Below are 14,216 nucleotides of genomic sequence, written 5' to 3' on the forward strand. Positions count from 1 at the left end.
ATAGAGGGAGGTAAGGGGAGAGAGTGGAGTGAGAAAGTATGCGGTTTATACTTCGAAGTTCTCCAGTGAAGGATGGAAAGATTCCCTAGCCTCACCTGACGTTTTCTGCCCAACTTGTGTGTGTGTGTGTCACATTAAGTAAGTGACAAAATTTAAATTGTAGGTATTGTGTTGGTAATTTTGGTGCAGTGAACAGGAGTGCAACATCTGCTTTTAAAGGAGTTTTAGTGCATTTGGATAGCTTGGTGACCTTTGAAATTTTGTTTTGAGCTGCTCTCAGAAACAATCATTTTTCTCTCTGAAACAGATTCTAACATCTATAAAGGTTGATCAAGCTAGGATAAGTTTTAATGAAATATTGGTCTCTGCTTTTTAATGTCAACCCAGCTTTAAAAACTGTTCATCAGCTACGGGAAACATCAGCTCAAGGTGCTTAGGTTGCTTTTAATAAATGTCTTTGCCTTTAAATATTCTCGTTGTGGCCAGTGTATTGAGAGCATAGAAATTTGTTCCAGTCTTGTTCATCTGCAGTCCAATTTTCCAAATTCTCTTGTTTTTCAAGTAAAATTATCTAAATGTGTATTTCCTTATCTCAATAGTTAACTTAAATTTTTTATATTTCAAGGAGGGGAGATTGTTCTGAATTCTGGCATCAATCCTCTAATGTCTGGATAAAGGACATCCATTTTAACAAAATTTCACTTAAATATCTAGTTTAAATATGTCTTGTCATTAAAAGGTTATTTACGTTTAAAATGCTGACCTTTCAAGATGTACACAAGAGTGTTCTAAAACAGAGTTTCTGAACATTGGCCATGAAACCACTGTCTTGGGCTGACAAATGGATTGGAAATAAGCTACCCAACACTGGGAATGGGCCATTAATTTTAATCAAAGGTGATGCAGAAAGGCGAATGGGATGCATGACAATGTCAACAGCCAAGTAGGTGTTAAGAGACCACACAGCCTTCCTTGTTACTTGGTTGGGCCATTAGTTGAGGTTGGGTGAAGACAGAAAGCCATGTCTGGAATTGAATGACCAGGTCACTCCAAAATCTAATGGAGAACTCCTCATTTCAGAAATCACATTGTAATGCCATTAGAAGTCAAGGACAGCATTTAGAAAATATTGGAAGATTTTTTTTTTTTTTAAACCAAGCACCTTGCTAGTTTTTTCCAACTTTGTCAAGCTCCTTGTTTCCTGCCTCCTTTCCTTCTGAATGGATCATTGATATTTACAGAGGATCAGGAAATCGAACAGACTTAGAAAAAGATCTCAAAGTCTGTTTGCTTTTCAGAATTACATATTGTTAGTTGTAAAACTCTGGTAAATGCCAGAAACAATAGCATACCAAAGGAATTAAGCAGGGCAATTAATTCTCTGTAGTGATCTCATTGTCCTTGTCCCTTTCTGTGTTCTTATGTATAGGAATAGTTTTACTAATTGAAACTAAACTTTCTTAATTGCTTTAATGAAAACATTTGTTTTATAATTGTAAAGGCCACTGTGCTTGTGCCTGACTGTAAATTGTCGATATTGCCTGATAACATTAGTGATATTCACAGTGGTGAAAGCCTTTTCTTTTTTTAATCAGTAAGTATATTTCATTATTTTGAGTATTTTCAATTACAAAAAGAAAAGGTAGCATATGACAGCTTGAATTAATGATATTTATAATAAAGACATAAAAATGCAGAAGGGACAAATAGGCCTTTTTATATCTATGCTTCAGGTTTGTTAAGAAAGTTCATTTAAGCATGGAGCACTGGGTGTGATGCCAAAACAATGAACACTGTTATGCTGTAAATAAACAAATAAAAATAAATATAAATAAATAAATAAATAACATATGATAATATGTTGTACGTTTGGATTTCAAAATATAGAGAGAAGTGAGACATATTATAATAAATGGAAATACATTGTTGCAAGGACACTGAATTGTATGTGAATTATTATACCATTACAAAAATAAATTGTGATAAATTAAAAAAAAAAAAAGAAAGTTCATTTATTCTGACATAGCCGTGCATGCCTAAGAAAGATATGTGTGACTGCATTAGTAATTTTTACACATTTTTAAGAAAGAAAAGCAATTATATTGCTGTCTTGTTAATGAAACACTATACAAGTAATAGTATTTGTTCTTCCTATAGATGAAGATCAGCTCCGTGCAAAGGGTTATGACAAAACGCCAGACTTCATTTTACAAGTTCCAGTTGGTAAGTCCTTAAACTCTCTTATGCATTTGTTTATAGTGAAAGGGGAAGTGTTTTCTCCATAGGTTATTTTTTTTACTTTTTGGTAATATTAGCAAATGTTACCAGAGTAGATTAGCTTTAACTGAGTGAAATTATTGGAAAAGATTATTTTAGAATGGCAGAAAATAATAGGTTCAGAAGAAATCTCTGCCTTAAAAACGTTTACCTATATTTGAGAAATAAACATGTCTTCAGAAAATATTTTGGGTGCCATCGTCAGGTCATTTCTCTAAATCCTGAATCTTTAAACATGGTTCCTCTGAAAAGCCAGGCTGGCTCACTTGGGTTTGCTTTCACAGAACTTGTCCACTTACAGAGGCAGTGCCAGAACAGGAGGGGGATTTTTTGAAAATGATGATGAAAATGAAAGGAATGTGATTTTAGCATACATGGTCTTTGTAGGAACATATTGTGTTTTTTATAATTACTTCCATCGACGACAGCAAGGGTCGAGCCTCTGTTCATTAATGTGAAGCACAGAGAGGCCTAGACAGAGTTTAGTATTTCCAATCTTCCCTTCTCTTTCCTCTGTATTAGTAATGCTTTGTCCCTTAGCCGTAGAAGGGCACATAATTCACTGGATTGAAAGCAAAGCCTCATTTGGTGATGAATGTAGCCACCATGCCTACCTGCATGACCAGTTCTGGAGCTACTGGAATAGGTAAGGTCCCATTATTTTTCTCTTAAGATAAACGATACTCAGCTGAAATCTCATTAGAAAATATATTTTGTTTAGCTGGTAAAAATGCTAGTAGCCTTTATTTCTGGTAAATACCGAGACTTGATTAATGTATTCATTTCAGATAATTTAAACTTCTCTGCTTTCATATTGTGGATTCATTTTTTAACACTAAAAATCTCTGCATACGGTCAAAATTAGTATATATTCTCTCTCATTTTCCATGTTACAGCGATAATACTGGTAGCGCTCAAAATAGGAATAATAAGGTGGGGGGCCTATTAGGATACTGACACTAACTTTCTATTGTTTGGCTGTGAAATTTATGCTTACTCTCAGACCTTTAAAAAGATCATATCCTCAGCTGAGGGAAGTATCCAAATGATATCAAAGATCAAAACGATTTGCCTTCCAACAGAAAAACAGTTTACCTACCAACTTCGGTCAACAGTCCTAAAGGCATGGAAATATCATCGATTATGGGAAGGGGTTGGAAGGGAGGATGCTTTATTATCAAATTCCCACCATGTGCCTGGGCCTTCATATTCTCTCAGCTAATCCTCACAAGGAAGTTACCTTTCCCCCCATTTTAAAGATAACTGATTCTCAGAAAGAAAATAATGTGCCATACAGTTAGTCGGCATGCGTTTGTGTTTCTCGCTCCCAAACTCATGCCCTTTCCCTTGCATTTATAGTACAACTGTTGAAATTTTGGCTTTTTCTATTATTGAAGTGCCACATTTTCACACCATGCACTTTTTCCCCTTAGGATAGGAGGCAGGGCAAGGGGTAACCTTTCTAGATTAGCTGTGTTCCTCAGTCACTGGCCAACAGTAAGAATACAGTAATAAGATGACCCTGGCCCAGGTCATTAAGAAATGAGACAGTAGCATCTGTGCACAATAGTCTTATCCCGCGGAAAAACAAAACAAAAACCAAAACAGAACAAAACAAAACAAAAAAAACAGTGACAGGCTACAGAATTTGGTATTATATTGTTACTCAGCTTTACAAAAGGCCAGCAGACCTCGTCCGTAGCAGCTGTGCTAAACTAAGCCCACTTTTTGCCATGGTAACAATGATCATGACAAAATGCTGAATGTAATGGCTTTCTTGATTTTCTTGTGTAATTGTGCGTAGCATCCGAGCTTTACTTTACAGGGATGGAGGAGAAAAGTGCAAAATGTTTTAGAAATCAATGCTGCTTCAGCGTTCCCTATCTTTTATTCAGCCATTATTCAAATTAGCAGTAATGTGGCAAATTGAATTTTAGATTTTTTAGCAATTTTGTGAGTTTGAAATAGTAAGAAAGCATCATCTTTGATGGTATAGGGAAAGCAATGACAAGAAAATCAAATTGTGTAAGTTTAGGTTGCTAAAGCATTTTTAACTCTACTAATAAACAAAACCATTACGCATGGAGACAGTGCCCCCACTCTGGTACTGGTCAAGTCTTTTTTTTTTTTTTTTTTTTTTTTTTTTAGTTTATTTGTTTGACAGACAGAGATCACAAGTAGGCAGAGAGGCAGGCAGAGAGAGAGGAGGAAGCAGGCTCCCTGCTGAGCAGAGAGCCCGATGTGGGGCTCGATCCCAGGACCCTGGGATCATGACCCGAGCTGAAGGCAGAGGCTTTAACCCACTGAGCCACCCAGGCACCCCTGGTCCTGTCTTTTATAAGGAACAATTACAAATGGAATTCTAAAGAGTAGAGCTTCCTTGAAAATTCTAAAATCACGGTTTGTTCTTTTTTCCCTAAAACAACTGTACTGTTTATTGAGTACTTGCTATATGCTTAGCCCTCACTATTTTAGAGGCTGAATACTCTAGTCAGTCATGGGACCTCTATGCATTATTGACCCAGCTGGAGGGAGCCTTAGCAAGAGATAATTTAATACAGTTTCCTTTGGACTGGATTCTAGATTATTTTGTTGTGTACTACTTTTTCTATTCTAATGGGGTTTATTACATGACTGTTGGTTTACATTCCCTAAACATGTTCTTTGAATATGTACCAGACCTTGCGCATGATTCATTCAGGGTATATTGTGTGATAAGGCAGTCAGCCTGCATATTTTGAATGATCCAGGTCATCCAAGGAAGAAGTACTCTACAAATAATTCAGTAGTTTTACCAAATGTCTGCAGAGAGGCCAAGAAATGGAAGTAGTGGTGATATTCAAAATGGAACATGGAGGCATTTACTTGGAGATAAAATTTTTATTATAATAGTGATATGGACTTACCAATGATAGGACATTTTGACAGGAGAACTTAGCCTACTTATGAATGTATGGTATCCTACTCTTCATATTTTGCCTCAACACAACTCACACAGTAGTTGCTGAAATTGTTCAGAGTGCAGGAACTCATCTCTCTCACCTGTAGGTAGCCATTCAAGGAAGCTGTTGGCTGGTTGGCATTTGGGCTAATTGCTTTATTTGTGTGATAAGCTTCTAGTTATCGTAAACACTGTTACCAAATTGTCTTACTATTTTTAGATTAAATGCTGGATTTTACAATTAAGACTGTTCAATTAATATTTGTAGAATCATGACGTTATATAAACCCATTTTCTCACATAAGTAACTACAGAGCCCTTAATTTTTAGTTTAATGTTTCTACAGAAGTTTTCCTTTTTTGTGTAAGTGGATATTCTTACTCTTCCTTTCAGCAACTTTGACAGAGTTGATCATACCCTACATCTTTATTAAAACATCTTTTCTTGAATTCTGAGAGATACTCTTGCTTCCTGCCATTCTAGCACCATATTCATTTTGCTTTACTGGCTTTTCCTCCTCCCAGCTCTACACTGGAGCTGGGCCCTGGAACTCAGTGCTCAGCCCATTTCCCTTTGCTATCCACTTTCACTTGCAGGGGTCTCTCTTGGAGATTTCATCGGAGCCTATGGTTTTTATACCATCTCTATAATAGTAACTCCTAATTCTTGATGCCAGCCCTAATATTTTCACTGAGTACAAATTTGTTTGTTTATAGAACTGTCCATTCAGTACCTCCTCTTGGATATCCAATAGGTATCTGAAACCTAACATGTCTAACACTAAACCCTTGATTTTCCTCCCCAGGCTTGGGGCTCCCCCAATTCCTCCCAATCTCAACTAACAGTGCCACAATTTGCCCAAATACTTGAGCCAAAAACCCAAACCTATCACCAACCTACGAGAAAGTCCTTTCAGCTCCATCTTTGTCATAACTCAAATCATGCCTCAGTATCCCCTTCTCAGCTGCCATCACCTCACTGTGTCATCATCTCTTGAACTTTTGCTGTAGCTCCCGAACTGATCTCCAGACATTAACCTTTACATTCCTGTGGTCCGTTTCTCATACCCTGGCCAGAGCGACTCTTGGGAAATACAAATCAGATTATGTCACTTCCTGCTCAAAACCTCTCAGTGTCTCCCCATCATGTTTCAAATAAAATCCAAACTGTTTCTCATGACATTCAGAGCCCTGCATGATCTGGCTCTCCTCTACCCCTACTTGTCTGCACACTTGCCCCCCGCTCCCCACTTCAACTAAGGCTCCCTCTCTCTCTTATACTTCTGTAGCCACACTCCCTTTCTGGGCCTTCCTTAAATCTATACTGCTTATTTCTGCTTCAGAACTCTTACTTTGGCTAATTCTTCTACTTGGAGTTTTCTTCATTTGGATCTCCATATGGTGAGCTCCTCCTATCATTCAGGTGTCTACTCAAATTTCCCTCCTCAGGGATACCTTCCATGACCACTCAGTCTAAATGGCCTCACCTCAGTCATCTCTCCCTCCTCACTGGGTTGGACTTTCTTCATAATATTTATCCCTATCTGAGTGAAAGAATAAACACTTATATAAGCATCGATTTGTTTGAATACAAGCCTCTATTAAAGAGCTTTATGTTGCTATTGTTAATTACTATATGCAGTGTACCCCTCAGTCCTTTGTAACCAAAGCGTCAAGAATTTTCCCTGGCTTAATTAACCTCAGAAAAATTTACATTTTACAATGCCATCACCTTTCCTGAAGTCAAAGACTTTGAGTACAGAACATTAAGCTGCCTTTCCAGTGTGCAGGTCCCTATCCCGGGTATGAACTTTGATCAAAGAGTGCCTCAGATCTCTACAGTTTCTATTTCTGTAGAGTTAAAGGAAATAAAGAGTACTTCTTAGAAGCGCACTTGGACCATAACATAGCCCCAAATTATATAAGGCTATATATATGATTGTAAAGAAAATACGTATTTTGGGGCGCCTGGGTGGCTCAGTGGTTTAAGCCACTGCCTTCGGCTCAGGTCGTGATCTCAGGGTCCTATGATCGAGTCCCGCATCAGGCTCTCTGCTCGGCAGGGAGCCTACTTCCCTCTCACTCTCTCTGCCTGACTCTCTGCCTACTTGTGATCTCTCTCTGTCAAATAAATAAATAAAATCTTAAAAAAAAAAAGAAAATACTTACATATTTAGATATACATGTATTTATATATCCCATATTTACATAGAGCTATAAATACAAATGGTATAGAAACCATATTTCCTTGTACAATCAACACCAGAAGCCTTCTCATTCGACTTCTTTAATCAAAATGTGAGTTCTTTGACAATTTGACCTATATTACTAAGTATATATTCATACCTGAGGGTGACAGTTAAAAAAAGAAAAAAGTAATTCTATAATCTGAGGCCAAGTTTCATACATGGGTTCTGAACATACATGTGGCCTTTCAGAGAAGTAGGAGCAGACACGTTGTGCTCACTTCCAGTGTTTGGAGATAAGGTGGGTCTATTTGAAGGAAAATATTAAGTGACCCTAAAGAGCAAAGCTCCACAAGCAGCTAGGCAGCACGCGCGCAGTGACCGACAATTACCGGTCACAAATGTGGATATCTCAGCTGCAAGTTCAGCCCTGCCAGCTGCCATTCTGGGCACACGCTGGCCTCCATGAGAAGCTGAAGGGCGGTTTGTAGATACACCTCTTTACTTCTCTCAGAGAGGATCGACACTAACTGACTGCCAAGCACAAGGCCAAGTTCGGTTTCAACATGATTTCCCGTTTTAGTGATCCTTGAAACAAGGGAGGGACTCTCTCCTGTTCTCTCCTGTTCTTGCCACTTTCCAATCCCATGACCAGGAACAACTGACTTTATCTCCCTGAGTCTTTGTTTTCTCCCATAAAATGGTGTCAGTAATACCTTCTTGACCACGTGGTCACGAAGATCAGTTATTTAAAACACGTAAAGCTCTTTCAAAGTGCCTGGCAGTCAACAAATATTAGTTCCCCTGTGTCTCTTTCTTCTGTATATCCCTGTCTGATGGAATTTAGAGGTCTTCTGAGTAGACATTTTTATTTACCTTCTTTACCAGATAAACTCCTCCTGGACTACTCAGCTTGGCTGACATCCCTTTGGGAAACCTTCCTGCATTCCAAGCTAGGGTTTGGTACCCACTCCTGTGTTCTGCTAATAATTTCATAACATTTTTCAAATATTGTAATTTCTTGTTTACTTGTCACCTTCCTCCAGTTAATATTGAGTTTCATCTTATCTACATATTTAATCTATCATCAAATGCCCAAAAGCTGGTAAAATACCTGGCTGGTGGAGGGGCCAGTAGGTGATCAGTTCTAAGGTCCCTGGTCCATGAAGTGTAGCCTAGATAGGGATTGGGGGAATATACAGCAAGTGGGATGTCCCCTTGGTCCTGTAGATTCCTCACCCCATGGGTTAGGATATAACTCGAAGGGCCCAGAGCAGAATCCTCTTAAGTTTTGGGCCAGGCCATGAGCCTCTCTTGAATGGTTCTAAATAGCAGAATCAAAGGAAGCAAATGCATGTATCTTCCAAAGTCATTTTTTGTACTGGTGTTAGGATCTGAGGGGAAATGAGCACCAGAGGAAATATGGTCTTGATCACATTTATGTATCACTGAAAAGATTAAGAGCTGAGTTCCATATGTCAGAATTTTGAACCTTTGGCTCCAGAGAGTCTACTCTCCTAGAGGCAGTGCTAAGCTAATTCCTTTTGCCACAAGAATTGATTTGATTTTAGTTCTTACCTCTAAGTATATTTTAAAGATTGGTTATTTACTCAACGGTTTAGCAATTGCTTTCTCTGGTCTGTACTGCCTTGAGAGGTGAGGCATTTAGAATGGGGCTGCCTAGTAGTTAGAGTCAAGGAAGGTGTTTTTTTCAGAGGATGGCCAAAGTTTTTCCTGTGTTAAGATACTTCCTGGAAGCCTGCAATTAGCCAAATCACAGATTTCTAGTTATTTCAGTCCTGTTAAAAACAAGGCTGATCACATCTGTCTTAAGTTGGAGTATGTGCCTCAGCATAGAAGCTCTTGCAAACCTTCAATTACAGAGCCTCAGAAGGCTCTGCTCTGGTATACTAACAAGTAGTCATCAGCAACAACAAGAGACAGATTGACTAGTAATTAGCAAATGCACTGGAGAGGACTTCTGTAAAGGTAAAATATAATAATTTGCTTTTCCATCTCTTAGAGTGGAGATGGTTGTGAGATATTGATGTTCCGTTGTTCCAGACAAATACTTGACACTGTTATTAGCTGGAATAACCTCGAAGTATTTGAAAAGGACGAAGGAACTGTCTGCTGTGTCTGTAGTACTTTTATAAGAATGATTTCTTGGGGCACCTGGGTGGCTCAGTGGGTAGGGCTTCTGCCTTCAGCTCAGGTCATGATCTCAGGGTCCTGGGATCGAGTCCTGCATTGGGCTCTCTGCTCAGCAGGGAGCCTGCTTCCGCACGCCTCCCTCTGCCTGCCTCTCTGCCTGCTTGAGATCTCTGTCAGATAAATAGATAAAATCTTCAAAAAAAAAAAAAAAGAATGAATTCTTATAACATTTTTTTTCTGCATTTGCGATGTGAAATGCAAGAATTTTCCCCACCAAGGAACTCATATTGTCTGCTGTTGTTAATTATTTTCCATGTTGACTTTAAATCCAGAACTGAATAAGGAATAGAAATGTTCCTTAGGCTTTTTAAGTGATATTTGCAATGAAGAGACAGTTGTTAAATAACTGGAATGGGTTGAAGGACTAAAGAGAAAGGAAATAGACATACAAAGAAATATTACTGAATTGTAGTTTCTCGGAATGATATCTGATTACAGTCTTAAGGCATGCACAAGATTTGGGAGAGTGGGGGGAATAGAGTGTATTGACCAGTTTTCCAAATCAGGGGACCAAAGAATTGTTGAAAGGATGACTCTTCTGCTGACCCACTGTGATAGAATTAATGGGTCCCATATGCTTCAGAAAAGTTGCCTCACACCAAACTAACAAGCAAATGATGGGGCAGTGATTCTGAAGACGGAGACACAGCTATGATGATCTTGCAGAGAGAGTGAGGGAAGAATAATAGAGATTCTGCCAATAGGAAGTAACCCAGGAACATGGATAGAGTCAGGAGCCCAAGAATACAGAATCCATTTCTGAGACTCATTCTAGAATACTGGAGATCAGATTGAAACTGAGGCTAAAATGGTTCGGGGGTGTAGGTCAGTGATTCTCAAACTTCACCATGTATTGAAATCACATGAGGGGCATTTTAAAAATACTGATGGGGGTCTTTTCCCTGGAGAACTGATTTAATTGATGTTGGGTAGAGCCTGGACCTTGGGAGTTTTTCTTTTCTTTTGAAAACCTTAGGTGATCCTGCCAATCTACGTGCAGTACTGATGTCAACTTCTTCTTTACCTAGCCTTGGCTAGGTATTTGCCAAACAGCCCTTGTGTTTGTAGCCTTTCTGTTTTCAAACAGAGTGTTGATGAGAGGATTAAAGCCTTATTAAGGAATAAAAGTTCAGGTCAGCAAGCACTATGACAGGCAGTAGAGACCAAACCTCTGTTTTGGAGGGGTCTGATTGTAAGGCCTGAGGCCATAAATTGCAGGAATGGGACCTGAACCTAGATTTACCTCTGAATTCACACCTGTGCACCTTCTGTACCACCAGGCAGTTTCATGTCAGCCGTGGTGAGAAATCTGTTTTAAGCGGCTACCTTACTCAGTTAACGGGTTCACTTAGCAGATCTAAAATCTCTCCAGCATATGTGGTTTAGATATTTACCTCCATAAAGTTAGCGAAAAATGGGGCAGATGTTCCCTTCTTGCTTTCTCAAGAGCCCTTATTCTATGTTCAAAATATGTATCTGTAGGATTATTATAAAAGCCTGTCATATATACCAGTATACCCAGAATATATTAACCCCTGAATTGTTGGATTTGAAATCCATAGAATTAGAGAAGTCTTTTGTATATGGTTCACATTCACAAATTCTGACTGAACTGTCTGAAGATTGGTCTGAATTCAGAAGAGAACAGGACCTGGAACATTTGTTAAGAAATGTTTTATTTTAAATGGAGTTCTTTTTTTTTTTTTTTTTCTGAATTGCAGTTGGTTGCACATAAAAAGCAAGTCTGTTTTAATAAATAATAGTTTTAAAAATAGCTTTATTGAGGTGTAATTGACATAATAAACTGCATATACTTAAAGTACACAATTTGACAAGTTTTGACACATGTTTATATAGACTTAAAAAGTTATCATATTGATATTGAACATACATACCTACCACCCCTAAAATTCTTGGGCCTCCTTAGAGACCTTCCTCTTAGTCTCTTCACTTCTCTCTGCACCCAGGCAACCACTAATTGTCTTTCTTCACTATAGATTCAGTTCTGGAAATGGAATCATAAATCATGTACTTTGGCTTGCTTTTTATTTTTTGTATTGTTTTGTTTTGCATTTTGTTTTTTGTTTGTTTGTTTTTTGCTATACTATACCATTATTTATCTGTTCACCTACTAATTGACATTTAAGTTGTTTCTAGTTCTTGCTGTTAGCAAAGCTCCTTTGAATATTTATGTAAAAATATGGTTTCATTTCTCTTAGCCAAATACTTCAGAATGAAATGGTTGGGACATAACAATAAATGTATGTTGACCTTTCTGCAAAATGATTAAACTGTTTACCAAAGTGGTTATACCATTTTACATTCCCACCAGCGGTTTGATAGTTTCAGGTGTTCCTCAGCTTCCCCGCCACTTGGTATGTTCTGTCTTTTTAACTTTAGGCTATTGAAGAGTTGTGTAGTACTGTCTCGGTGTGATTTTAATTTCCATTTCTATAATGACAAGTGACATTGAATATCTTTTTACATGCTTGTTTGCTACCTGTCTTCTTTGGAGAAGTGTCTGTTCAAGTCTTTGGCTCATTTTTTGGGTTCTTTCCATATTGTGTTTTGGAAGTTTTTTTAAAAAAAATATTCTGGGGGCACCTGAGTGGCTCAGTGGGTTAAGCTTCTGCCTTTGGCTCAGGTCGTGATCCCGGGGTCATGGGATCGAGCCCCGCATCGGGCTCTCTGCTCGGTGGGAAGCCTGCTTCCCCCTCTCTCTCTCTGCCTGCCTCTCCCTCTCTCTCTGCCTGCCTCTCTGCCTGCTTGTGATCTCTGTCTAATAAGTAAATAAAATTAAAAACAATATTCTGGATAGAAGTCATTTATCAGACATGTGATCAAATATGAAATATTGTCTCCCAGTCTGTTGCTTATCTTTTCATTCTCTGAACAATGGCTTTCCATTTAATTTTAATAAAGTGTAATTTACCTATTTTTCTTTTATGGACTATGCCTGTGATGTCACATCTAGGAAATCTTTTTTTAAAAGATTTTATTTATTTATTTGACAGAGATCACAAGTAGACAGAGAGGCAGGCAGAGAGAGAGAGAGGGAAGCAGGCTCGCTGCTGAGCAGAGAGCCCGATGCGGGACTCGATCCCAGGACCCTGAGATCATGACCTGAGCCGAAGGCAGTGGCTTAACCCACTGAGCCACCCGGGCGCCCCCACATCTAGGAAATCTTAAAGATTAAAAGATCTAAAGAAATCACAGAGGCACCTGGCTGGCTCAGTCAGTGAAACTTGTGACTCTTGATCTTGGGGTTGTGCGTTCAAGCTCCATGTTGGGGGTAGAGATTACTTAAAATTGAAAAAAAAAAAAATCTCTAAAAGAAATCATAAAGATTCCCCCCCTTTTTTCTAGGAAATTTATTTTACGGCACCTGGTTGGCTCAGTCAGTTAAGGGTCTGCCTTCAGCTCAGGTCGTGATCCCAAGGTCCTGGGATAGAGTCCCATATCAGGCTCCCTGCTTAGCAGGGAGTCTGCTTCTCCCTCTCCCTCTCCCTCTGCTCCTCCTGCTTGTGTGCTCTCACTCTCTTTCTGTCAAATAAAGAAATAAAATCTTAAAAAAAAAGATTTATTTTAGATTTACATTTAGGTCTAGCATCCATCTTCAGTTAATTTTTATATACGGTATGATATGTGGATCAAAGCTCATTTTCTAGCAAATGGATATGCAGTTGTTTCAGAACCATTTGTTGTAAAGACAACTAAATAGCCTTTGCATACTTGTCAAAAAGCAATTGATCATTTATGTGTAGGCCTTTTTCTGAATTCTCTATTTTGTTCCATTGATCAATTTGTCTATACCAGTTCTCTACCATCTTGATCACTATAGCTATATTTTTGGAAACTATACAAATTCTCGAACTTTTTATTTTTCGTTTTCAAAGTGGTTTTTGTCTGCGCTAGGCCCTTTACATTACTATATAAATTTTAGAATCATCTTATAAATTCACCCCAAAAAAGTCTATTGGGATTCTGATAGGGATTACATTGAATTTGTAGGTCAATTTGATAATAATTGTTATCTTAACAATATTGAGTCTTCTGACCCGTGATCACAGTATCTCTCCATTTATTTAGGCCTTTTAATATTTTTCATAAAAATGCCCTGTAGTTTTCAGTGTACAAATCTCTCACATTTTCATTAGATTAATCCCTATGTGTTTTATATTGCTTGATTCTTTTAGAAGTGATAGTCTTGAGGGTGCCTGGGTGGCTCAGTCAGTTAAGCATCTGATTCGGTTTTGGCTCAGATCATGATCTCAGGGCTGTGAGATCAAGCCCCACATTGGGCTTCAAGCTGAGTGTGGAGCCTGCTCAAGATTCTCTATCTCCCTCTGCCTCTTGCCCCTACTCATGCACAACATGTGTGTGCTCGCTCTCAAAATAAATAAGTAAATAAATAAAAATAAAAAAGAAATGATAGTTTTTGTTTTAATCTCCAATTGTTCATTGTTACTGTAGAGGAATACAGTTGATTTTTTATGTTGATTTATACCCTATAACTCTGTAAAACTCATTTTAATACTTTACTCTTTTGGTAGATGCCATGGGATTTTCTGCGTAGACATCCATATCACTTGTAAATAA

General features: G+C 38.3%; 1 protein-coding gene across 5 annotated transcripts in view; it reads left to right on the forward strand.

The window, feature by feature from the left end:
- Positions 1 to 14,216, forward strand: part of CDIN1 (CDAN1 interacting nuclease 1) — a 212,335-nt gene that overhangs the window by 107,902 nt on the left and 90,217 nt on the right. For 2 of the 5 annotated variants that reach the window (XM_046010362.1, XM_046010359.1), the window contains 2 exons: positions 2,158 to 2,223; positions 2,800 to 2,923. In XM_046010362.1, coding sequence (XP_045866318.1) covers positions 2,158 to 2,223; positions 2,800 to 2,923 — 190 coding nt within the window. The remainder of the gene's footprint in view (positions 1 to 2,157; positions 2,224 to 2,799; positions 2,924 to 14,216) is intronic. The other 3 variants (XM_046010363.1, XM_046010360.1, XM_046010361.1) reach the window with 2 other exon arrangements.

The sequence above is a fragment of the Meles meles genome, chromosome 6, assembly GCF_922984935.1.
Source record: "Meles meles chromosome 6, mMelMel3.1 paternal haplotype, whole genome shotgun sequence".
NCBI classification, from domain to species: domain Eukaryota; kingdom Metazoa; phylum Chordata; class Mammalia; order Carnivora; family Mustelidae; genus Meles; species Meles meles.